We start from the raw sequence: 26838 nt of genomic DNA, 5'->3' as shown, positions 1-26838 counted from the left end.
AGACCAAAGGCACACAAAGGAGGCCCAGAGGAGGCATGGTCGGCTAAGTGTGAGTCAGGCTAAAGATCATTAGTAGAAAGGAGCCTTTAGCTAAAACAAAACTGAAGGAAGTTAGCCACTGCCTGAAGGAAACTAGGCGATGAAGCAGGGGAGGACGCTTTGGGCAAGACTCTTCTCGGTAGGGATGAGTCAACATCCCTTCACGTGAGCTGTGAGGACTTAATCTGGAAGGTCGCTGGGAAGCCCAGCCCAGCCCTGAGGCTAGGAGGGGATTGGCCGCCCAGTTGCTGGGGCTTTGCCTTAAGCCAGTGGCTGGGAGGGGCGGAGCCGGAGGCGGGAGCAGTGGGCTCCTCCGCCAATCGTCCTGCAGGGAGGCTGGGCTCCCAGTACCATGGCAACAGTACCACGAGCAGGGGCTCATTTGTTTTGTTGATGAGCAATGACTACGCAATTAGAGAAAGCTAAAAATAAAGGGGCCCTTTGTTCCTAGTTACTTATTAATATTAATAAAACGGTCTGTCCAGTTAATGCAAACCTGTGCGCCTGTGGTAGAGCCCCCTGTGGGAGGCAAGGGACGCCCAGGCCCGCTTTCCCCTCTCTCTCTGGAAGTTTTTTCTGACTGTAACGTGCAGAGGGCAGGCTTTCCCCGTCTTGGCCGGGAGAGGAGATGCTCAGCCTTACCAACACATGGGACCCACGATGCCCTGGAGTCAGGGGGTCGGTCAGGCAGGGACCCAGGCAGAAGAGTCTGGTCGTGTCAACCCAGCCTCCAGAGAAAAGACCACAAGCACAGCAGCAGAACCAGAAAACATGGACCTGAGTCGGAAGAAACCTCTCGCCCAGTTTTGCTATGTACCCTTGGCCACGTTGTTCGACTTTTCTGGGTCTAGGTTGTTCAGCTCCAGGTGCATAAAATAGTCTCTAAGCCTTCCACGGAGGTAGCCCCTGAGATTTCGGTGTCTCCCCTCCCACCTGGCTTGAAGAGAAACGAATCAGACTTGGAAATGACTTGCCAGAAGCTTACTTGGTTGTTCAGGGGTTGACCCCACAGCTTCTGGCATCTGGCCTTGGAGATGGAAACAGCTCAGAGGCATCCCTTAAGTCCCTTCCCTGTCCAAGGGGACGGGTTACCTTGTGGATTAATCAGATAAGGATGCTAAGAGGCTTTTAAGAAGAAGCAGGAGAAGAAGAGAAAGAGGAGGTGGAGGAGGAAGAAGAAGAAGAAGATGATGATGATAAGAGTGTAGAAGGAGGAGCAGGGAATCAGAAGACTTGGTTCCTGTCTGGCTTCTGCCAACAACAAGCTGGTTGATTTGGGGGCAAAGGATTTCAGACTGTTGGGTTCTTGGGCACCATTCACAGCTCTGTAGCTCTGTATTGCTGCTGTTTCCAAAGCTCTGGATCCCTTATCACTGGGAGCAAAAGGTTGACAGTGCTAGTGCCTTAAGATCTGAGAGGAGTGACTGAAGAGAAAGCCAGGGGCTTCCAAGTGATGAAGCAACTGGTAGGGATGCCTTTGAAAAAAATCAGTCACACATTTTTTTTAATGTGTGAAGGCAATGAGAGGGATAGAAATATTTCCAGAATTGTGTATCATTTTAAAGACAAAAACAGAAAAACCCTATAGTCAGATTTCCATCCTTGTGTGTGGTTGATTAACCCTTTAGGGTTTGGCGCTCTGGATGGTATTCAGTAATAAAGGTGGACCTGTTAATAGCTGTCTTCGATGAGCTTTGGAACTGGGGCGGACGCAGTGGTTCTTGAACTTGGCTACATGTTGGAATCACCTAGGGAGTTCTTAACATTCCTAGTGTCCAGGCCGCACTGTAGGTCCATCAGATCAGAATCTACAGGGGGATGGCGGGAGGTGGGGGCACGGTGGGCAGGCCTCAGCGTTACTTAAAAGCCCCCCAGGCAAGTCCAACCTGTAACCATGGACTCAAATACCATCAGGTTCTTGCTAGCTGTGGAGCCTCACACCATCTCTGTGACTTTGTCATCAGCATCCCTACCTGAGAAACAGGTAAATAGAGCCAAGCCAGACAGTTCATCCCACCTCCTCTAATGAGCAGGAGAGCTGGTCTGGGGGGTCCTTAGCCGGCAGCCTTGGAGCCCAGGCCTCTCCTGCCCACCACTGGCCTCCCGGCAGGGCCAGGAAATCCACCCCTCCAGGATGGGCTGAAGGGGTCTTTGTCCTCATAGATGGATTCTCCTACCTACCTGCCCCCAGGACAGCCCTGTCCTGGCTGAGATTGAGAACATGTACCCATAGAACCAGCAGCCCGGAGCAACCCTAAACAGGGAAGCAGCCACCCTCCCTGACTGTCTGATGAATGGGGGCCTTTTGGTAAGGTCGGAGTTTGTTTGTTATTAAAGACCTAATTAAAAACACGAGAGGGAGCTGAATGGCGCCATGCTTGGCCAATTGTAGTGACATGTATGCGCCCGCTTTGAACTTCAAGGACACAGAGCTATTAGCGCTTACATCAAACATGGATTAAACTCCTGTGCCTTTATAATCATTAAAGACGGGCTGCTCAAGTGGAAAGCCTTTTGCACGGGTCCTCAAGGGGCTGCCCCTTGGGCATCCTCCCCACCCCACCCCCTGGCTGCTAGAGCCCCAAACAGGGAGTTTCCATGAAATGTGATCAGGCAGTAAATACTGAGCGCGCTAGGGCCTGCCAGCTCCCCACAGGACAGCCCTCAGCAGACCGGAGTAGTCTTTGGGGACTGAGACCAGCCCTCTGGTTGCACTTTCTAGGGTGGGAGGGCTTCCTTTCTCTCTGGCAGTGCCCTTTCCACCTCCCCCTGACCCCAGCAATGCCACATGCCTGCTTCATGCCCAGTCTTGTTCTGGGATGTGACACAGAGGAGGGTGTCTAGTCCTCAGGTGAGAGGCTGACCCCTGTCTCCTGTGGCAGGCATGGCCCAACCTCAGGGAGCCCCCGGGCTGATGGGGAAGACACCCCCGCCACCTGGGAGGGAGCTCCCAGTTTGGAAAGGGCAGCAGGACCCATGCCCTCGGGAGCTGGCATCCCAACATTGGAGCTTTGATTCCTTGTCCTTGATTTTGTGACCTCTGTGAGGCCAAGAAAGATCCGAATAAACAGAAGAAACCTTCTCAAACTATGATGCGAGGAAGGACAGCTGGGCAGCGTGATTCAGTTTAGAAAGCAGACGGGGGCGGGGTGGCCCCGGAGACCAAGGGAGAGCTGGTTTCAGTGGGTCTGAGACACTGTGAGACCCTGGACACACCCCCTCATGGCCCCAGCCCTCGGTTTCCTTGTCCGCAGCCCCAGGGCAATAAAACCCATCTTACAAGTGGTTTGGAGCGTGAACAGGATGGTGTTAAACGCCTGCCAATGCGCCTGGCACACAGTAGGTGCTCAGTGACTCTTAGTTCCCTTTCTAGCCCGGCACCCCGAGAAACCACAGCTTCTAGAACCCTGTGCCCCTTGCCTCCAGACCCCGTTCTGCCTGAACTAGTATGAGGCTTTCCCCCGCCCCACCTTTGCTAACTGGGACAGGGCAGCACCTCATTCCTTCCGAGCTTTTCACTGTGACTGAGGATACTACAAGGATGTAGTTCCGGCCTTGGATTTCATAGCGTTTTCTGTGAACAATAGTCATAGTGCAGGAAATGTACGCTGGGGCTGCAGTGAGTGGATTCACTTACAAGACACAAGCAAGGACCTGACCCTTCTGGCTGGGGGCTGGCAGGGTGAGAATTAGAAAGCGAGCACACACGGCCCGGCTGGGGGGCCTGGGTCCATGCGGGGAGAAGCCAGACTGGTTTCTTTTTTGAAAAGATAAAGAGGTGGGTGTGCCTCGGGGACACAGGGGGTCACCCGAGCAAAACACAGCCAGGCAAATTCTCAGGATTAAACTAGGAGACACTTGGAGCTGCAGGACTCTTACAGAGAGAGAGGGAGTCCTTCCCAGGCCGCACACTCCCTATGCTCCTTTCCTTCCGATTCTCAGGTCAGGGAGGGCTGGAATGGGAGGCTCTGGCATCGCCCACGTGCTGCTCCTTGCCCATTCTAACCTGTGTGGGCCTGGAATCTGAAACCAGTTAATTCAGGGAAAAGACAGCAGGATGTGAGTGTTAAAAAAAACACCCACCGCCTGCTTCAGCCAAACTCTAAACATTTGTCTCTGGGGCTGGCTTCCCCTGGTCTTCTGAAGCACTTGAGAGGCTCAGGGTGGAAGTGCTGTTGAAAGGCTGCTTTATATCCCAGAGGCATCAGGATCGCCACCTTGCGTTCACTACTTGTGGCCTGAGCTGGAGCGGCCACTGGGGTCCCTTCCTTGGGGAAGCTGCTGCAGCCGGGCACACAGTTCACACTGGCAGAGAGAGTGCCACCTAGGCCCCAGGGACTCACGTCGTGGCCTTTCCTTCCCTGGGGCGCCTCTCCCCTTTCTTCCTTAGGACATGCAAACAAGGTCAGTCCCTCAAGACCCCTGGGGTCTGGGAGAAGCGAGCACCTGATGGTGGCCCCAGAAAGTTCGTTCTTTGCCCTCATGACAAAAGCTTGGTTTCTTTGGCCATCAGGCCCAGGCCCGCTCAAGGCTACTGCATCCCCAGAATTTACCCCGTGAGCAGATGGCCACTGACCCCTTTCCTCCGCCTTCCCTCTATCCCAGCTAATGCAGCCTAGTCCTTTGTGAGGAAGAGACACACCCACACCCAAATCAGGGCTGATAAAAAAAAAAGCATCGAGATGGAAAGAGAATGAGATGTTTTCTGCTGAGATTGTACAACAACAGAAAGTATAAAGTACCGGCCACAAAGCCCTCCTCGGATATAGGTCCTTTGGGGGTGCTTGGGGCTGTCTACACACACGGATCTGAGTGGTGGTGTGCATATCCCGGTTCACTAGTAACCCAGGATGTGAGGGTTTTGGAGCCGACCAGCAGTGAAGTTATCTCTTTAGGGGATGTGATTTGACTGTGAAGCTGAGACCATTCTACAAAATAATGTGTCCCAAGTCTTAGGTTCCACTGTCCATCAAGTCCCTACTTAAGATAGGCCAGCACTAACCAGCGGACATCTACACTGACCTCAGTAGTCTGAAGCAGGCTAGGTGTTGGGCAAACAAGCAGAAACAGCAGTCTTCTAAGATTGCCACCACTGAAACCGACAGCTGGAATGTCTGTGACACTGACTCCCTCCGCCCGGTGAATGAGCTGATACTCTCCATGTGTCCTGTGCAGTGTTTATGATGAGCCAGGCATCTCTGGATGTGTCCAGGCTTGTCGATACCACACTGAGTTTGTCCTTCTCAGCGATATATTGGTTTGTATATGGAGACAGGGAGAAAGAAGTACCAACACATTGCTCTCTCAAGCCTCCCACAGTTATAAAGTATGTCTTCTCCTTGCCTTCTGAAATAGCTTGAATTTCAGCAGAGCTTAAAAAAAAAAAAAAAAGGTTGTACATAAAATTGATTGTCCCTGCATCTGGGTCCCTGAACTGATGTGACTTTAATTTAGTGTGTCATACGGTTTTCCCAGGTTAGATGTAACTGCTGGCCCTCTCCATCTCCCTCTGCCACCTCCAGGCTAAGCTCTAGGGGGAGAGCTTGAGCCAGGATCCCTGGGACACTGTGGCCGGGCAGACTGCTGGATGCAATTCCCTCCTTGCCCTGCTGAGAGTTCACAGCTGAGTGTTTCTCCTTCCGTTATCAGAAGCAGGTGTAGCTTTTCAGGCTGACCTTCCCCATCAGACCACCTGCATTAATTTACGGTGGGCACGCCTTCCAGAGGGCACAGTGAGACTGCAGATTGGGGTCGTCACCTCTGTTGCAAGGAAGGCCTTGGCTGCCTGGCTGCTGTTCCTCAGAGCCCCCGAGCAAGGAGAGCCTGGCTGTTCAGAGGCAGGTCTCCGCTTCTGACAGCCACCTGGCATTATGGACCCAACATCCACTGAGCCCCCCGTGTTGTAGGGGAATCGGGCAGGTTGCTCTTGCTCTGGAGAACACAGGGTCCCGTGAGCACCCGGAGGGTCCCCGCCTTCCACACGCCCCCCCCGTCTTGAGGGGCCCCTTGCTGACATGAGACACAGGCTCTGCTGCTGTGGAGTTTTAATCCAGGCGGAGAGAAGCATGATATAGACAAGGTGAGGGTCGGAGGGACAGTGACTCTGGCCTCTTTTCTCTGGCATCAGCCTATCAGCAGAGCCCCTCTCCTCATTCCTTTTTCAGTCGCTTTCTTTAAATTCTCTAAAACAAACAAAAACCCCTAAAATCTAGTGTGATGAGTTAGCACAGCCCTGCCCTCGAAGAATATCACATCAGCTTATGCTCCGGGTCCTCCCTTCTGGGGGAGCTGGGGGTTGGGAACAGGGCCATGACACCATCAGCCCAGACTCCCCTCCCTTGTCCCTGATGGAGGCCTAATGAGTTCTGCTGGGCAGCAGGTTACCTTCTGAGCTGGGCTTGCTGAGGACGCGCCCACCAACTGCATTTGCCTTGTGAGCAGCACGCACTCTGTCCCAGAAATGTCCTGGGGGCCACGAGGCCCCCTCCTGAGATTCAACCTGGCAGCAACAGATAATTCACCAAGCAGATGACTGAAATTGTCTTGAGGGCTGGCCCTGCCTTTTGGCGAAACGTGAGGCCCACGAAACGAGGACCCAGGCCTAAGGCTGGGGCTTGGCAGGGCCCTGGCTTGTCCCAGATATGTGGACTGAGCTCATCTGGAAAAGACTTGGGAAACAGTTCCTTTCTCTGGATCAGTAATAACCTACTTTTCAAGCCTTAGAGCCAGAGGCACCCTCCCAGGGGTGCCCCCCTTAGAGTCCTGGGCCCTAGCTTTCTGCCCCAGGTCCAGTGGCATCACTTTGGGATCATACAGAAGCACTGGGACTTCCATACCTTTCCTAGACCTACAGTGAGGCTGTCCTGATTCTCACTGCCCTCCCCAACGACTTCCCCACCCTCGGTGACGAATGCCACTCTCAGCCCAGCCCCTCTGACCACAGTTGGGCAGACCCACATGCAGACTGTATGCCCTCCAGAAGGCAGGCAGCTCCTAGGTTTGCTGTAAAACCCCGAGGGGCCCACGAGCTTTGGGTCCAGCCCCTGCAGGTTGAGAGCCTGAGCCTGCAGGACAGACCTTGGATAAGGTCTTTGGATGGCTTTCCTGGGTCAGCCATCAAGGTGTTTTCTTCCCTTGATGGGCAGGAAGTTCTTCCTTTTATCTGATGCAAAGTGCCTCCAAATTTAATTCAAATGCGTTTCCTCTTGCTGGCCTCTGAGATACAGTGTCCTTGCTTTCCTGCCCCCCAGTCCCCAGAGTCCTTTCATCAGGTCCAAGATGATTAAGTGCACCAGGTGGATGAAACAGATCCTTTTGTGAATCACTTCCTGATTTGTATGGCCAGTGAATTGTACTCTCCTACCTCAGATTTTCCTAAATCTGCATGTGGTACCTGCCTTGTTGGGATCTCTGCATACACAGCTATCTCAAATATAGGTGTATTTGTTTGAAACTTGACAAGTTCCAGAGCACCTGTCTCTTTTGCGTTTTCGCCACAGCCCACAGAGAGTCAGGCTGAGTAGGGCAGGCAGCGCTCACGTGTCGCAGGTGAGGACTCCAACAGGTGGAGGGGCTGACACGCAGGCGTGTAGCCGGAGGTCAAGGCCAGGGTCGCACGCAGGTCTTCTGACTCCAAGTCCAGTGCTCCCTTTCTCTGCACCATAGCCGCCTCCCTGAGCGTACCTGCTGCCTGGACCCAGAAAGGCCAGAGGATGCTGGGGCACGGGGCAAGGGGTGAAGAGGAGCCTGCCCGGTATTCAGCCACCGCTGTGGGTGCCGCCCAGAGCAGCCGACGGGAAAGGGACCGTGCTCCCTCACAGCGGGCCCCCAAACTGCAACTTGGCCCAGGGCTTGCCCAAGGCCACTTAGCACTCGCAGCTTCTGCCGCAAAGATGCCAGGGAGTTTGCAGGACACTCTCCTCCTCTGGGACACGAGTCAGAACGTCCGATTTATAAATCTCAGCACTACTTATTCAGCAGCACGTACTGAGACCCCTCCCTCCCTCCCTCCCCATCCCCCGCCAGCTGAGCAGGAGACAGGCGTCCTTGCCTGCTAAGAACCATGTCCCACCCCGTCTCCCTGACCTGATCCTGGCCTGTGGGACATTTCTGGCCCCTCAGAATGAGCCTGGAGGCGACCTCCAAGGAGACAGACCATTGAAACTTGACTGAGGGGTGACTGGCACAGACAGCACCCTTAGGTCAGGGGCTCGGAGTCGTACTTTTCCCCCTCCCTCTCCTCTCAAGGTCACAGCTTGGCGGGGAGGGCCTCCTCCTTTACTGTGTAACCAGCCAGTGTGCAGCGCGAACCTCCCGAAAGAAGAAAATCGCTTTGTCCCTAATGCCTTCCCACCATCAGACAGCGGGAACAGCCGCGACACGTTGGCGTGCGCAGCGCCGCTGCTGGGTAGAGCATTCCCAGAGATCGTGGGTTCGGGCCATCTCATTGGCTTGTTAACATGCTTTCTGGAGCCTGGGTCTTCCGCCCACAGAGAAAGAGGGAGTCACTGACCAAGGGGCACAGAGACCCAGCTCCTCCATGCCCTCAGCCTTTGAGGGTGCAATTTCCACTGTCCAGAAGCCTAGAGAAAAAGGACCAGCCCAGGACCAGGTGCTTCTTGCCTGCCAGCCGCACCCTCGGCGGGAACCCGCAGCCTGATCTTTCACCCTTGTCCGGGGACTGTCTGCAGGGTGACTCTGAGCTGGGGCTCCGGCATAAGGAGGGCAAGTGTATATTGATGCGAGACTTAGGGTTTTAGAGCTGCATTTTAATACGGCGCCTTCTCAACCGCGATACTGGTGTCATTTGATGGAAGAAGACTGGGCGGGGAGGGGCAATGTAGGCCTAAGAAGAGCTGCTTACTGTGAAATTCCCTTCAGGCCAGCATTCAAGCTGCAGGCCTCCTGGGCACACAGGCTCCTGAGAGGTAGCCGGGGGCTGGGCCGAATACCACCAGCCCTCCTGTCTTCTAAGCCTCCGGAGGGGCGGGGCGTGTTTCAGGACAGCGTCCTTCCCTGGGCATGCGGCCTCCCGTCTCCCAGGCCGCCTCCTCGGGCCGGATTAGTCTCTGGATGGCCCTCCCCCTGCTGGAAGGAGCCAAGACAGAGACCTCCCTTCTCCCTGGCTTCTAGATAGGCGGGCCTGCCCACTGTCCTCCTGGGTCCTCATCTGGCCACAGGAGAAAGAGGTCAAAAAGTCTTCCTATCTTCCACTGTGGCCCCACTGTCCACACCCCTGCTCTCCACCCTGAAACCGAGCCGGCTAGATACTTTGTTGGTTACTTGGTATAGGAGCGGGGTCCGCTGCCTGGGTGAACCAGGAGTCCACTGTCTGAGCTCCCTCAGTTTTCCCTAGCCCGGAGGAAGAAAGTGTGTGAGACCAAGATAGTGCTGCCTTTTGAACATCGCAGCTTGATGCTGGCCTCCGCGAGTGAGCAAGGCCAAACGTTATCTGCAAGTTTAATCTTCTGTATTCAAGAGCCCCATCCCCTTCGTCTGCCAGTGCCTTCCCAAATCAGCAATTCACTTGCTCGAAGCCTCTGTGATTTTTTTTCTCTTTAACCTGTTCTTCCCGTCGGCCAGTTTCTTCCTTTCTCAGCACAGCTTCCAAGGGGCCTGACCTTGGGGCCTCCTGCCCTAGAGGGCATCCCAAGGTGGCAGCTTGCCTTTTCTCTGCTGAGTCGAGAGCCAGGCCCAGCCTGGCTTGCTCTCCTTTGCATCTTCGTGTCCCGTCCCAGTCTCCCACCGGCCTGGCTGGAGTGCATCTTCGGTCTCTTCCCATCCCGGCAACAAGTGGGTAGAAATCAGTCCACATCTGGCTCTTCAATCCCCCCCGCCCAGAAGGGAGGGGCTCCAACCACAGGTCCGCGGGGCAAGGCCATGGCCCAGAGCAGACTTGTGGCGGGTGGCCACAGGGCAGAGGGAAGTGCCGGGGGTGGGGGCCAAGAGGGAGAAGACTGTTGGGAGGGGCGGCCCCTGGGAGCCATGGAAATGCGTGGCACCCAGATGGTCTGGTTCTGTGAGTTGGGTTAGCTGTAGCCCAGAACTGGCCAGCCCCAGACTCACCTTGAGCTTCAAAGATCAATGAGAACTTATTTTTACAGTTAAAAAAAAAATTTTTTTTTTTTTTTTTCCATGAGGGAAAAGAAAACGTTGAAGCTACTAAGGGGAAATGAAGATGAGACAAAATTAACCTGGTTGACAGGCTGTGGCCCTTGCTGGGGGGGGAATGATGGAATTTGGGGGCGCTAAGGGAGGGAGCCCGAGGCAGCGTCTCCTCCCACCGCCCCCTCCGCACGGCCACTCTCAGCGTCTGTGGGTGTGAAGTCCCATCTCTCTGTAGCGAAGGTACATTCCTAGCTCTTTTCCTGTCTGGAGTCTATATCTGAAGATAACCAACAGAAAGCAGACATTTCGGTCAGATATGCTTTAGTGATAAATTGGTTCAGTCAGTCTGCTCTGAATTCATACTTCTTTGTCTTTTTTTTTTTAAACGAAAGGAAAAAAAAACGTTTAAATCCCCCCTTTCCTTCTACTGCAGGAGGTGAGTGTGTGGGTGTCCTGTAGAATCATTGGCATTCACTCAGCTTCGGCCCCAGAGCCTCCAGATGCGCCATCCCCACCCCATCCCCTCCCTCCATCCCCTGCTCTCCACCCCAGGAGGGAACCCTCTGCCACCATCATTACGGTTTTGTTACGATGCCCAAATTTTCCATGACATATCCCATCCTCCGACCACGTTCAGTATTGATGACGTTCATACAGGGATATACATGGGAGGGGTGGGCAGGGAGGGGGTAGCCAGTGGGGGAGGGGGGAGTGGTTGGTGGGGAGGGGGAGGGGCGCTGAAGATCTTTGTTTTTTGTTTAAGACAAATTTGTCATTTAATGGATCCAAAAACAAACCGAAAGTGAAAGAAAAAGCAAACCAAAAATCCCCTCCCCGAAGATTTTTTCTTTTCCTGGACACAAATTGCTTTGTTTCCTGCCACATTTTAATATCAATATTAACACAATGTGTAGTCTAAAACTAGTTCCTTTGTAGTTTGCATGGGATGTGAATGCTGTCTCAACGTGCCCAGATCTAGACAAGACTGCATGAGCATCAATTCAGATGTGAAAAAAAAAAAAAAAAACTCTTTCTCTCTCTCTCTTCCATATATATCTCTATTTCTATTGTGATAATTTGGTGGGCAGTGAAGCACCTCCGGTTGGTTGCCGTAGTGTGTTGAATGATTGTTTTTTTATTCTCTCTATTTTTGGAGCTCCGAGCTTCTTAGTAGTAGCCTGGGCTGAGTATTCTTGAGTCCCTGCTGATGTTTTCGCATGGCCTTGGTTCAGTGTTAGAAGTTGGGCCTCAGCTGTTTTTCTGGAGTGTTTGGCTTGTAATGACCGGTGCATGCCTGGCTTCTGGCCTCATACCCAGCTCTATTCTCTGCACACCAGTCCTGAATAGCTACAGTGCTCAACCGAATTTTGGCGCGCCCGCTTCCCCGGCAGGCTCCAACCCGGCGCGGCCCGGAGGCTTCCCGGGGGCCAACAGCCCAGGACCTGTCGCCGATCTCTACGGCCCTGCCAGCCAGGACTCCGGAGTGGGGAATTACATAAGTGCGGCCAGCCCACAGCCGGGCTCAGGCTTCGGCCACGGCATAGCTGTAAGTACCTTCCTGCCCCTGCCCTCCTGCCCATCTCCTGTGGCCCCCCGGGGCGGGTGTGCCAGAAAAGCCCAGAGGTGGGAGGCCAGGAGAGGGCAGCGGGTCCCCATCCGCATCACGTCAGCCAGCCAGGGCTGAAGCTTCTTCGTTTAGGTGCTTCCTGAGCACCTGTGGGTCAGGCACGGTGTGCAGCCGTGGGTGAGTGGAGGGAGCGTGGGCGGGTCAGGTTCAGATCACCACTCCAGCACGTCCGGCCCGTGCAACCTTGAGCCACGTATATAATCCGCTGCTTCCCTGGCTGCCAAGCGAATATAAAGTGTTCCTCCCTCAAAAGACTGTGAGAGAATAAATGGAAACAGGATATGTCAGCTGCTGGCTCACAGTAGAGCCTCAGTATCAGCCCCCTCTCCTCGATCCCAGCCTCCTGGAGACTCATGTGCGCTGGGACCTTGGAGCTACAGACCCACCCCACAGGGTAGCAGCTTAGTCGGTAGAGTCACCGCCCAAGGTCCAGAGGCAGCGCCGGGGCCTGGGACACAGCGTGGGGTGCAAGCCCTGTCCCAGGAGGTTTCCTCCGCTAATGTTTCTTACAGTTTCCAGGTTCCAATAAGTTCCCATTTGCGTTCTTTAGCTGCGCCTGCCCCCGAAGGCCAGATGCATTTGATATTTGTAATGCTCTGTGGTTCTATAATCTGACTAATCCAGGCAATGGAAATTTGCTTAACAGATTTGCATGCTGTTTTCAGATTGTATTGTTCTTCCTCCTCGCAGTGTGTGTGAGCATGAATGTGCCTGAGCCCACTTACTCGCTTGTCCCTTCCATTTGGAAAACAGAAAATCGGCCAACCTCACCGTCTTGGAGGCAGTTTGATTTTGAGCTGAGTTGGGAGTGTCTGCTGTCCCAGGTCATGTCCCTGTCGGGAGAGCCCTGCCTCCCGAGCTGTACTGGGGAGAACACAACAAGGGCAGACGGTCTGGGCACCAGGGCAGCCCGTCCCTGATCCTGGTGTTAGAAGTCCTCCATCCCCACCTCAGACGCACGTGTGTACACTCTCATGCATGCACACACACTCTCCACACACAGACACACACACACACACTTCTGCCATCCCTGGCCTGTGCAGTCCGGGTCCTTGTTCAGTTCCACTCCCGAGCCAATATCACTTAAGGCAGTAGCTGGATGAGTCACATCCCCTCGGATCAGCTGTAGTACCCAATCCAGAGTAGTAGTATTCAGCTTAGCGCTGCATCAGTTTGGGAGACCGTCTGTCACCACGTAGAACACAGCTCATTTCCATTGTCAGTGCCCAGAAACACAGACCCTATTTGTTCAGGAAAACCTCGGTCTCTGACCTGTGTGCCGTGATGGTTTCTGAAATAAGCACATCAAGTCACGTTTGGTCTGCACGGGCCTTGCTTTCTCCCCAGCTGGAGCCGTTGGGACTGTGGACAGAGACACTGTTATCTTTGCTCTCTGGGGCTCAGGGCAACAGTGCCTGTCATTTTCGGCACGAGCCCCCGTTTCCTATCACCCACCCACCCCTGTGAATCTGGCTCTCAGTTCTCCCCTGGGTGAGCGGACAGGCCGGGGGTGGGGAGTCGGGGCTGGGAAGGATGTCATTCTGGCCCCTCATGGCACGGTGTCTCAGAATTACATATTCATGCTGGCAACCACAGTCTAGTCCTAGAGATAATTTCCTTTCCCAGAATATGACAATCTGTTCCCATGTATAGTGTGCTGATGACCTTAACAATTGTGCAATTTTAGGGACCTTTGATTGCAACGGCCTTTACAAATGGATACCATTGAGCAGGTGCTTTCGTTGCCATCTCACTCTGAGGTATTACCTTCTCTGCCACGTGTCTCGCCCGGTGGGCGTGTCCGTACATGTATGCGCCCTGGGCATGCAAGTACGCACGGCCCTGGTCTCCTCACGTCCACATCTCTCCTTCCTCTTTCTGGACCCCTATTCGGGGGGTGGGGGGCAAAACAATCCAGTCTTTTAATCTCTCATCCCTCCTCCAGCTTAAAGCATGACCCCACTTTTTTTCTTTGATTCTTTTGATTCCTTTTCTTTATCTTTCCCACCCCTCATCTTTCTCTGTCTTGAAATACAATCAAGAGTATGGGAAACTGGAAGGAGATTTTGTGCTGTGCCCGTCCCAGGGGGACGCAGGCAGGGAACCGCTGGGCTTCTGCCAGGCCCCGGGGGTGGGAGGGCGGGCAGGATCCTGCGAGCTGGCCTTGTGGGTTGCTGGGCCCTTTCAGCTCCCCAGAGCTCGCTGGGCTCGGCCAGTGGGGTTCATGCAGTCAAACAGCCAGACTCCATCTTTTAGTGAAAAGAAAACATTTTTGCCAGTAACTACTGAGTAATTATCCAGATTACCGCACGAAAAGCAAATTAAATTAACGACATCACCTGCGTTACATGGATTTGGATCCCTGCCAGTTTCCTAACCTTTTAAACTGAGCTCAAGTTAATTGAACATTTTTTAAATCACTTGGATGGGGATACGGAAGGGGTGGCGGGGAGGAGAGGGGAGGTCGGGGCAGTCAGTGAGGGAGCCTCTCGCCACGTTCTCGTTGAAAATGAGTGTCCGTCATTCTCGGGACGAGCACCAAGAAGGGAGAGCGGTTCTCTCGTGAAAGCTAAACGTGACCCGTGTTAGCGAGTTAGTTCGAGGTCTCGAGATATGAGTCTGTCTCTTTGGAAGAGAGAGGGCGACAGCCAAGGCCTGGGAATGGGTCCCACTCATAGCATCCCAGCTGGGGCATAAGCGCCTTTCACTCCAGGAGCTGGGACCTAAAAGAAGCAAGGCCGGAGATGGATTTGCCACTTTGGTTTGCAGTCAGCAGGATGCCCCTCTTGTAGAGGGTTGCTTCAGGCCCCTGAGCCAGCCAGGACTCAGTAGGGTGGGCCCAGCTGGGGGACCAGGTGGAGCTGAGCTCCATAAATCTCTTGAATTTCTCTAATATTGCTGCTAAGGAATCACCTCAACTAACGCAACTGCCTCTCTTAACCAAATAAACCCCGTGTGTGAATTCTCCCCACCCCTCGCCTACACTTCCCTTCCAGCACTGACCCAGCCATCGCTGGCCGGCCGGAGCCAGAGGCCACTAACAGTGTGAAGGAGAGCTACTCACGACTAATTAAGCTGGGTCTGGGGGCCCCAAGGGAACTAAGATTCCTCTGAGAGCAAGGCAGACTCATGTACCCAAGAACGTTGGGGATGGAAAGTGGCTCCAGCCCTTTGTAGAATCAGTTGATGAGGGGATTGAACAACTGCCAGCGCTTCTTCCCTCCCTCCCCTGGAAGTGGAGGGTGCTGTAGGTTTCCTGCCATCTCCTCCCCACACCCTCCAAGGCCTCTGCAGTGTTTCCATGGGGGTCGGGGGAGGGCCGAGGCTGCCCCCAGCGCAGCCTCGCTCATCCACCTTTAGGACTCAGAAGGATGGAATAGACGAGAGTGGAGGTAACCAACTGCCCCTCCAAAATGATTAAGTGGGCCGACTGAGTCACGCGGCCACACCAAAACACACACTTTGTCCCCAACAGAAGTGACCCTTAGACATTTAGTACCATCCATGAAGGAGGGGCCCAGGCTCACAGTCAATTCAGGGAGATTCGATTGGCAAGTCTGTGAATCCCTGGCCTGTTTTTATTTCCTAGAACCAAAGCTGGTTATTTGTTGTGAATGTTTTTATGTGTCCTGACCTTGAGTCTTTGGTATGTAATATGATTTTTTTAGTAGAAGCTAGCATTTTCCGCTATTAACAGTCATTGATGGGTATCTCATAAAGACAGAAGTTTTTAAACATTAAGCTTTGAAAACAGAAGCTTAACCAGAGCGGCCCTCTCCCCAGCATCAAACGTGGCTCCGATGTCACAGCTCAGGCTGTGACCCCAGTCAGCGGTTAGCCTGGCCATTTTCAAATGTCCTCAGTAGCCCAATGTAGCCATACTTTGAAAGCTCTAGTTAAGCTGGGATGAAGTGAGAGAGTAGCACGGACATATATACACCACCAAATGTAAAATAGATAGCTAGTGGGAAGCAGCTGCATCGCACAGGGAGATCAGCTCTGTGCTTTGTGACCACCTAGAGGGGTGGGATAGGGAGGGAGGGAGGGAGGGGATATAGGGATATATGTATACATATAGCTGATGCACTTTTTTGTACAGCAGAAACTAAGACAACATTGTAAAGCAATTATACTCCAGTAAAGATGTTAAAAAAAAAAAAAAAAGAAATAGGAAAAAGATAAAAAGTTGGAGTAAATGGTATGCTTGCCTGACATTTCTTCTTTCTCCTCCCACCCCCACTTTTTGTTCTCTTCTGGACACCCTCGACCTTCTGTACCCTGCAGAGCATACCTGGATGTCCAGGCAAGACTGGGCGAAGTTTCTGAGTGGCCCTTTGTTTAGGTGATGTCATCAGACCTGTTCCCCCACCAGCCTCACTCCCCATCCCAACCAGAGATGGCTCACTTCGGCTCGAGGGTTGACTGCATCTCATCATCTCATGAATCTGCTGTAATATAAGACAACAGCTTTTAAATGTGTATATATCCCATGATTTTGGTTTTGTTTTATTTTTGTTTTTCTTGATGGTTTCCCTCCCTCTTCTCTCTTCCCCCTTCTCCTTTTAAATCTCTTCAGATCACATTTGGTAGTGGTTTTGACTTAGTGCAGTAGTCATATAGCTTTAATATCTAGTTAAAAGCTAACCATAGTGTAATTGTTATATTAAGGTATTATTTTTTTCTTAAAAAATTTTTTTTTGCTTGTTTTAATTCTGTTCTCACTTTTCAAGGATGCTGAGATGGTAATATTACTCTCAATATTTTGGTACCAATTCTGAGGCTGTATGAATTTTCAGGTGGAATTTGAGCACACACAGAAGCGAGGTTGTGAAATATGGAGCGGGATGTGGGCATCAGCTTTCTACTTTGCATTGTATAAGAAGTGAGATGTAGTAGGCTAATTAACAGACTATAGCGGTTCTTTTTTGTGCTGTCTCTTTGTTAACCTAAGTATATCTATTTTCGGCAATAAGGTAAGGACGACGATGTTTTGAGTGTCCTCCTTTTCTATAAGTGCTTTTTTTCTGTTGAAAGAGGTGATATTATAAGGTTTTTTGCAGTTGTGAATTCTAAAAAAAGAAATGTTGTAAATACAATTCCATTAACTACATAGAAACTATTAAGAAAGAGAGAATCAAAAATATTTTTGTGAGGGAGTCGGTCCCCGGCAGTTTGATGCTCTGTGGATGGAGGAGGGGAGGAACAATAGCCAAGTCAGTGACTGAGACCGAAGAACACCCAGCTGCCAGGCCGACCCCGCGACAAGTTAGAACACTGGTTAGCTCCTCTTGTCTGTGTGATAGACCTAAGAACTGTATTAGTGTCATACCAGCATATTAACCTCTCGTCTGTGCACAGCTTCCAACGTTACCGTCTAGTTAGATTTTTATTTAAAATATGAAAAACTGCTTTTCCCAAGACGTTTTTTAAAAACAAAGCTACAATTTTAATATTTAACATATTTAATGTTTCAAAGCACACCTGTTTGGCTTGGGTGGGGAGGGGTGGGGGGACATTCTTTTTCAGTCTTAATTTTTAAATATTTGATCATTTTCTATTGTCCAATCATTTCAGCACCTCCAAAGGTCCCTAGGACACTTTGCCTCTCTTCTTCCCCTGTTCCCCATCCGCCCCCAGCTCTGGGGGCCCATGGGCCAGGAGTGGATAAGCCTGCATTAATGAAATCTTTTCTCCATTCACTTTCTATTTACCAATTAGGAAAGCAACCTTTTGGGTTTTTTTTGTTTTTGTTTTTTTTTTTTTTTTTTTTTTTTTTAATACCTCAGTGCTGCAAGTATCACCAGAGAGGCTATGGAAGAATTTTTTTTTAATTTATTGTAGATGTAAACAGAATTTAAAAAAATAAAAAGTATAAACATCACTGCACTGTGACTGGTGGGAAAAACTGACCGTTTCCTGTTTGCACATGTTTAACATTTGGCTGTTTTAATATATGGTCCTCAGATGGGGAAAGATACTTATAATGAAGGATATTTTTTAATTTAACTTTTTTTTAATGTTGGTAATAGGTCGGCAACAGCAACTATAGAAGTACAACTCAATAGATGGCATTAAAACATATTGTAGTGTGGATATATATTCTTTTCTTTTTTAAAATGTGATATTGACATTTTATTAATATTTTTTAAATTGTTACGTTTATAAATTTGGTACTTAAGGCACAGCCAGTATGAGACACTGAATGCGACATTTATTATAAAGAGCTGCTGCACTCCTATTTTTATAAATTTTACTAACAAAGTAGACTAATGTAGACATTCACAGACATGGTAGGGTAAAAGCATCTTCAAGCAAAAGGCTCCAAAATGCTAACTCAGAAAGAAAGAAAAAAAGCCTTTTTCAATTCTAATTAAACAGCAACATTTTTTTAAAAACAAAATCACGTTCTTTGTTTTTTCCAATAAAATGTTAGGTTGTTTGGTGAGGGGTTTTTTTTTGTTTGTTTTTCTTTCTTTCTTTTTTTATTTCCAAACAACCAGATTAAGTAAAATGCTGGGCGCTTTTAAAACATCAAAACTTGTTCAAGTAATAAAATAACAAAATAGAAGTTTTATTTAAAAAAAAAAAAAAAAAAACAAGAAAAAAAAAAAGAGACAATAAATTCCCAGAAATTCAGTGTCTAGACTAGGGAATTTAATTACTATTTTGTCCATGTTGATGATGTACTGTACTACCCTTCCTTTCTCTGCATCCCCCATCACCTCATAGAAGACTCTTTGTTGATCATTGTCTGTTAATAATGTATAAAATGGCTATCTTGTAAGCGTGCTGTCCTGGTACTAGTGTAGTGACTTTTTTTCTCCTCTTTCTTCTAGTACATATTGATAGGTATAAGGTAATTAAGGTTTAAAAAAATTAGACATAGTTATTCAGATTTAGGACCAGTAAGGATAGAACTTTCTCTTATTTATGAAAAAAATGCTAATAATTTGGGGGCAGTTTTTTCCTTTCATTTTTTTTTTTCAATTTCAAGTTTTAATTTTATTTTTGCTGATCTGATGTGGTTTCAACTAACCCAAGGTCTCACGATGTTCAGATGCCGGCAGACTCTACGGCGTTTTGTAGATTCCCACCCCACCCCCCAACTGTGAAGGGGTGTGCCATACTACCTTAAATGCTAACGCTAGATATGCAAAACTGGATTTTTTTAATTTATTTTTTAAAAGAGGAAGGCATGGTATATTAAAATGATTTTACTAAGAGAAAAAATATTTTTTTAAGAATGCTCAGAAGAAATTGATAATCTGTGTGAATATGTTTTAGATGTTTATAATACCTTTTGAAGAGACCCAGTAGCCCATAGCACAAACCTCGTGGAAATCTGATACGTTTTAATGTGGCTACCTAGGTTAAGGTTCACGTTAGTCCCCCACTCATCTAGAAGTCCATTTTGGAAGATTTTTGTAAATTATTTTAGCACTGACGTTCAGCCTTGTCTTTGTTTCAGTTAAGCTCAGTGGCGAACATGGGAACCACCTTTCACCTTCCCTGGGGGAGAAACCCTCTTGGCTGATGGCTTTTCCCCGGAATCATAAAGTAGCCACCGGGTGACTTTCTGGCTTCTAGATCCATCTGCCTGGGGCCCCCAAACTCCTCTCCTCCCACACAGAGGAGAGTGAGTTGCGTAAGCTCCTGGACCCATTCCTGGTTCTACCTGGACGTGGAGCTGATGGGGATGACCAAGTTCCGGGTCTCCTCTCCAGGAGCTTCCGCCCACCTGGCTTGTGGCCTTCCTCACACCCACTGGGAAAACCAAACAGCCTCGCTCTCTATCCCAGTCGCTCATCGGCTTGATTCAAACGAAGTCGCAACAGGCCTTTATGTTCCTATCCTTCATAACCTTCATCTTAATTTGAACTCGTAGCTTGGACTTTAAGGTAGCATGGCTCTATTGCTGTCAATTTAATGTTTCACTGCACAGCAATTCACAGCCAGTGAATGTTACACACATCTTGCTAGACTAGTATAAAAATCATTGGGTAATTGTTGGTTCTAATGACCTGAAAGGTGTTCAGTTTTTGTTTTCGATTTTGTTTTGTTTCTTGGGCTTTTTTTTTTTTTTTTTTTTTTTGGTTCTCTTTTCATTTGGGGATTTAAAAAAAATTTTTTTTTCTTTTTTTTGGTTCCAAATAGAAAAGCAAAACCTATTTTGATCTTTAGTGCAAACGAGGGCTAGGGACTTAGCCACCACCCCACCACACTGCTTCATTCTGCCATTCACTCACTGCAGCATAATCAAGAATAAAGCAATATAGTTTACTATATTTTTTTTATTGAAGGTCAGCCATGCTTTCTGTATTATATTGCATATGAAATTGTTTACAAAAGAAACACTAACATACTTCTCTTTATCAGTTGGGAGTGGCGCACAGGGACAGAGGGAGGCTGGGGGGCTGGGTGGGGGAGGGAAGAGTGTTTTGCTTTCTCTAATGTGCTTCACAAGCCAGGCTACCTGCCAAGGAAGGCTGAAGCAGGGTGGGGGGCGTGGAGAGCAGAGGGACAGATGCAGGCAAGCACATGGAAGAGAGACGCTGGCAGGCTTCCCCCATCCCCCCGCTCCAAACAGAAAAGAAGCAGAAGTCAGCTCAGCCCGGTCCTGGGCACCAACACTACACAAGGAGACGCTGTACGTTAAGCAATACTTTAATACTGTATATGTTTGTTTTCTTTTTCTTTCTTTTTTTTTTAAACCAAAAAAAAAAAAAAAAAAGTAAGTAAAGTAAAACAAAAATATATACGTAGAACCCACCCCTCTGGGGAAGCGACCTTAATCCAAACACTTGGCTATCAAATAATCAGAATGTATTGTCTCGGACAAGGGTTTGTTTCCAGGAGGCAGGGGCATATGGGGGGGAGGGGGAGGGGGACTGAGAGACAAAAGTTCCAGAGCCTTCCAGAAGGCTCTCTGCTACTGTATTCTGTACATACTGTACCATCCTGTGTGGAATCTGTGAGTGTCCTCTTGAGTAGCGTGGGCTAGCCAATCTGCTGTTCATGGTGTATTGTAAACTCGGAATTCCATATGTAATAGGATGCAAGTCTAAGCGTTTCATGTGGACATCAATGTATCTAAATAAAACTTTCCCTAGCACTGTGGCTGACCTCACCCTTACTTTTATACTTTAGTATGAAACTGATGACAACTTTGGTAGTGAGTATTTTTTTTATATATATACATATATATGTATCTATATATATATATATCTCAAGCATCTTTCAGGTCTTTGTGTGTGGCTTTCTTAAAGCCCTGTTGTAAAAAATTACTATGTGGATGGCAGTCTCTCACATCACAGATGTGGAAAGTATAATTTTATATTTGTATTTTCAAATAAATAAGTTTGTGAAAGGTTTCCATCCTCTACTGTGGTCCAGAAATCAATGTGTTTGTCTGACAAAAAAAAAATAAAATAAAATAAACTGTTTTGAACAGAGTTGTTTGGTGTTCTTTCACATGTGAAGGAGGGCTGGGTGGCTGGGGGGCAGCTGTTGATTGGTTTGGGGAGGGTGTCACCAGTCACACCTCCCTTCTCTCACCCCTCAGTGAGAACACTGGTCACAGGGCCTGCAGCAGAGAAGAAGCCCTTTCCCTGTCCCCAGGGAGCTTGTGGACCTTTTCGTGTGTGTGTGTGTGTGTGTGTGTGTGTGGTGATTATTTTTATTTTTATTTCATTGAAGTATAGTTGATTTACAATGTTAGTTTCTGCTGTACAGCAAAGTGACTCAGTTTTATATATATATATATATATATATATATATATATATATATATATATATATATATTCTTTTCTATTGTGCAACTATTTTTATGAAGCATTAAGAGAGTATTGCAGTGGAAGAACAGGCGGAGAGTACCTCAGAACCCGTGGGTGAGCAGGAAATAAGCACCATGGTCCTGTGAGGTCGCAGGACCCAGATGGTGGCAGTGTGCAGAAGGAGGTGAGTGGCTTTCCGGGTGGCTGGTCTCAGCTAGTGATCCACAGCCTGCAGGAGAAGGCAACAAACCAACTTTGTGACTCTTGAGTAGGGATTGAAGGGGTGTAGGAGCCCGGCCTTTGCCCTCAAGGGGTTCAAAGTTTTGCCTAACGGAAAAAAATTTTGTAGAATCACAAAATTAAAGGTGTAGAAATAAATGGTATACAATACTTCCCACCCTCCCGCTCTATCAAATCGTTGGGAGAAAACAAAAGAATTGACACACAGCTCGTTGAGGGCAGGTCCCAAGACCTGGCGGTAGCAGTCAAGGCATGATCTGAACCAGAGGGTTTCTTGGCTTTTAAGGCGGTTTGTAAGGGATGAAGTATAGGCCTGCAGCTGCTTCCTCAAGACCTTGGGTAAAGCCATACTCCCCAGGGCATGTCCTCTGTGGGTCCCTCTTCCAATTTCCTGTCTCCTGATTTTTCCAGCTTTATCATGTGGGCATTTCTGATACTCAAAGGGCTGAGAGAAGAAGATGGAAGATTCCCCTCTTTATTTAAGGCCGGAGGTAGGAGAATTGGGTTCCTGGCCCACCTCTTGTATGTCCACAGGCAAAGCCTCAGCACTCTGCTGTGTGTTGTTACACTGAGGACAGGAGAGGAAAGTATAACCCTGCTGTCCCACAGAAATGAAAGACCAGTGAGAATGTGAGAATTTCCTTCCTAGAATTCTGAGACGAGTGGGCCAAAGACATGAAAAAGGTCATTATCTCCATCCCCTCCTCTTGATTGCTCAGCTCTGAGAGAGGTAAGGCCCAAACCTAGCCCAGAAGCCTAAGGAGAGAGTGGAGAACAGGAACACCGCTGCCCGTCTTATGTTTTCCTGTTCAAGGAGGGTAGGTAATTTGGCTATGGTCATACTATTGCTGAATGGCAGAACTGAGAACCCAGGACATCCTGCCCCTGGGTGCGAGCCTAGTAACAAATGTCAGTACCAGTGTTGAGTGTGCCTGGTTGGGGGTGGGGTGGGGGAGGGGGCCCTCTAAGTGCCCACCTGAGCCAACGAAATGTACCCCAAAAGAGGCAGAAAAATATCGATCACAGAGAAAAACCAAACTTTCAGGGAAGAATAGTAAAAATACAGAATAGAAAACAAATCAGCAAAAACTTGGAAAAGGAAAAAGAAGAAACAACAGTGTTAAGATAAATATAAGCATAATAAGCAAAGTAAGGAATTTGATCAGGGAATCCATCATTATCTAATAAGTGAGAATGGGTTGAATTTTCTACCATTACAAAACAGAGAGATGTGTTTAGAAAAGCAAAATCCAGTAATGTGTTGTTACGGAAACTCACATGATTTTAAAAAATCTGAACATAAAGGGGTAGCAAAGAAAAAACAGGCAAATGTAAACAAAAAAGGGCAAGAATTGAAATGTCAATATCAGACAGAGTGGTATTAACATTAAAAGCACTCAAAAGAATATTCTGTAATGAAAAAAAAAACTCTATTAAAAGAATATATGGGCTTCCCTGGTGGCGCAGTGGTTGAGAGTCCGCCTGCTGATGCAGGGGACACGGGTTCGTGCCCCGGTCCGGGAAGATCCCACATGCCGCGGAGCTGCTGGGCCCGTGAGCCATGGCCGCTGAGCCTGCACGTCCGGAGCCTGTGCTCTGCAACGGGAGAGGCCACAACAGTGATAGGCCCGCGTACCGCAAAAAAAATAAAAGAATATGGGGGGACTTCCCTGGTGGCACAGTGGTTAAGAATCTGCCTGCCAATGCAGGGGACACGGGTTCGAGCCCTGGTCTAGGAAGATCCCACATGCCACGGAGCAACTAAGCCCGTGCGCCACAACTACTGAGCCTGCGCTCTAGAGCCCATGAGCCACAACTACTGAGCCCACGTGCCACAACTACTGAAGCCTGCATGCCTAGAGACCGAGCTCCAAAACAAGAGAAGCCACTGCAATGAGAAACCTGCGCGCTGCAAGGAAGAGTAGCCCCCATTCACTGCAACTAGAGAACGCCCACACACAGCAACGAAGACCCAATGCAGCCAACAATAAATAAATAAATAAATAAATAAATAAATGTATTTATTTTCTAAAAAATAAAATAATATAGGGAATTCCCTGGCAGCCCAGTGGTTAGGACTCCAGGTCTTCACTGCCAAGGGGCCCGGGTTCAATCCCTGGTAGGGGAACTAGGATCCCACAAGCCATACAGTGTGGCCAAGAAAACAAACAAAAACAACAACAACAGAAAGAATACAGAGGTGATAAACTCTGTGCCTCAATTACCAGAAGCACTAAACATTAAATCAGAAACCAGAATTGCAAAAAGAACTTGATAAAAATTAAACTATAATTATAGAGATTTTAGTACACCTTTCTCAGAACCAGACATTTTTAATAGACAAAAATAAAGACACAGAGGAATTGAATAATGCAATTAGTAAAAAATCTGATGACCTATATGGCATCTTTAAAAAGAGAATGTACATTTTTTGTTGTATATCCCTACATACAAAAATCAATCCAATACTTGGCCAAAATAATAATTATTGTTATTTTTAATTAATTGTTAATAATAATTATTAATACTAATGTTAATTAACTTAAACAAGTAGTAATTTTGTAGTCTACATTCCATTATCATAATCCAGTAAATTAGAAACAAAGTGTGGCTATAACCAATATAACTGCACAGTAACCAAGAAACAATTCTGTACATTGTTGGGTCAAAGAGGAAAATTTAAAAAAATACAAACTGCCTAGAAAACAACAAAAAGCACACATTATACATGAACCTATAACATACAGCAAAAGGTGACTCAGAGGGAAATGCATAGCTTTAAATGCCTTCAATGGAAAAATTGTATATTTTTCAGTGAAGGAACTTATTATTCATCCTAAAGTAGCAAAACAGCACCTAAGAAACTAGAAGGATGCAACTGATAGAAGCTAAAAGCTGTAAAATAGAAAACAAAGTCATCAAAGGGATAAATAAATCCAAAAGTTGGATTTTTCCAAACACTAATAAAATAGACAAATCACCCTAAATAAGAGAGGAAAGAGCAAAAATACAAGGAACAAGAAAGGAGACAACCACAAGTAACGGAGAGAAAAGAATACTTAATGGCAACAAATCTAAAAATTTCGAGGAATTAGAAAATTTCCTAGCAAATATAAATTACTGAAACTGGTGAGATATAGAAAGCCAAAATAAATTTATTACCACAAAAGATATTGGAAAAGTAATTAAAGATCTAATATTGAAATATGGACTGGGCACAAATGGGTTTACAAGTGAGTTTTATCTAACTGATAATTCCAATGTTATTTAAACTATTTAAGATGATTTTAAAAATATGGAAAGCTCTCCTTTGCTAACATAGATCTGATGTCAAAACCCAATATAGAGGGCTCCCCTGGTGGTGCAGTGGTTGAGAGTCCGCCTGCCAATGTGGGGGACGCGGGTTCGTGCCCCGGACTGGGAGGATCCCGCGTGCCGCGGAGCTGCTGGGCCCATGAGCCATGTCCTCTGGGCCTGTGTGTCCAGAGCCTGTGCTCCGCAATGGGAGAGGCCGCAGCAGTGAGAGGCCCACGTACCGCAAAAAAAAAAAAAAAACCCAATATAGAAACAAGACCAAAAATACATCTACAGACTTACAAGCTCAGATGCAGAAATTCTAAATACAATGTTAGCAAAGAAAATCCGACAATGTTTCAAGAGTATAATATAGTACGACCAAGTAGGATTTATTTCAAGATTGCAAGATATTTCAATATGAGGAAAGCTATCAACATGATCTGTTACATTGACAAACTAAAGGAGAAAAAAATATATGATCATAACAGTAGATGCTCACAGAGTATTTGAAGATACAACAGCTATTACTAATAAAACCTTGGAAAGTTGAAACAGAAAGCAATTACCTACAACATAATAAAGTCTATTTACCAAACCCAACAGCAATTATCCTCAGCAGTGAAACACAAAACCAGTTTCAATTAAAATAAGACCCTTGTAGAGGAGCTGCTATCACTATTAATATTTAATATTATCTTAGAGGGTCTAGAGAAAGCAATAAGATAATAAAATAAATCATATAACCATTAGGAGGAAAAGATAAAGATATGACTATCTTCCTAGAAATTGAAGAGATTCCAGTAAAAAAAAAAAACAAACATAAAAATTGCTACTGAAATTGGTGTAAAACTTTGGTAAGGTGACTGGATAGAAGGTAAATATACAAAAATCAGTTGAACTCCTATCCAGTGATAAGTATCTGGTATTGGAAATAGGAAAACATATTTAGGGATAAACTATATAAAAAAAGTATATGATCTATAATAAGCAAATTATAAATTATTATTAAAAGTATTAAAACAAGATCTGAAAAAAATGGAAAGACCACATTCTTCAGTGGAGAGATCTAATTATAAAACGTCAGTGCTCCCAGATTTTACATATACTGTGTTTAAAACACAATTCCAAAAACCCTCACAGAATTTTTTAACTTGTTTAAATAAATCTTTAAGTTACATAAAAGAATAAATGACCCCCAAATTGCAAGAAAAGTATTAAAAAGGATAATAATGTTACCTGTATTACTAGATATCAAGGCTTACCCTCAGTCACTTTATTCTCTTCGGTGTGCCAAAGGTATAGAAAAAGTCAGATAAGTGGAATAGAATAAGTAATCCAGAAATAGATCTTGGTATATAGAAGAATTTAATAGTGTATGATAAGTGTAATGAGTAGTTTAATTCTGTTGAAAAAGCGTAGATTACTTAATATAGAGTACAACCGTAACTGGCTTTTCAACGAGAGAAAAATAGAAGTTGACTACCAACATACATTATTCATAAAAGTAAATTCCAGATGGATTAAGGATTTAAATGTAAACTTAAAAAAAAAATTCTTGCAAGAAAATCTACACCATTCATGCATAATCTAGGAGTTTTTAACTTAAAATCAGAAGCCCAAAAGCCATAAAAGAAAATATATTATCAAAACCTTTAAAACTAAAAAAAATTTAAACTTTGCATATGACAAAGAAACTTAAATAGACCAATGACAGATTTGGGAAAAAAACATTTGCAATGAATGTAGAGGCCAAAG

General features: G+C 47.3%; 1 protein-coding gene across 2 annotated transcripts in view; it reads left to right on the top strand.

Annotated features, from left to right (window-relative positions):
* Positions 1 to 16249, top strand: part of MSI2 (musashi RNA binding protein 2) — a gene marked incomplete at both ends in the record, with an annotated part of 392858 nt that extends 376609 nt beyond the window's left edge. The window contains 3 exons of one of the 2 annotated variants that reach the window (XM_079724999.1): positions 11538 to 11692; positions 13461 to 13533; positions 16058 to 16249. In XM_079724999.1, coding sequence (XP_079581125.1) covers positions 11538 to 11692; positions 13461 to 13502 — 197 coding nt within the window. Of the gene's footprint in view, positions 1 to 11483; positions 11693 to 13460; positions 13534 to 16057 lie in introns of both variants that reach the window. The other variant, XM_079724998.1, reaches the window with a different exon arrangement.
* Between the last annotated feature and the right edge of the window lie 10589 nt (positions 16250 to 26838).

This window comes from Hyperoodon ampullatus (assembly GCF_949752795.1).
Source record: "Hyperoodon ampullatus genome assembly, chromosome: 19".
Taxonomy (NCBI): domain Eukaryota; kingdom Metazoa; phylum Chordata; class Mammalia; order Artiodactyla; family Ziphiidae; genus Hyperoodon; species Hyperoodon ampullatus.
Note: the sequence above shows the minus strand (reverse complement) of the source record. Positions and strands in the feature narration are given on the sequence as shown.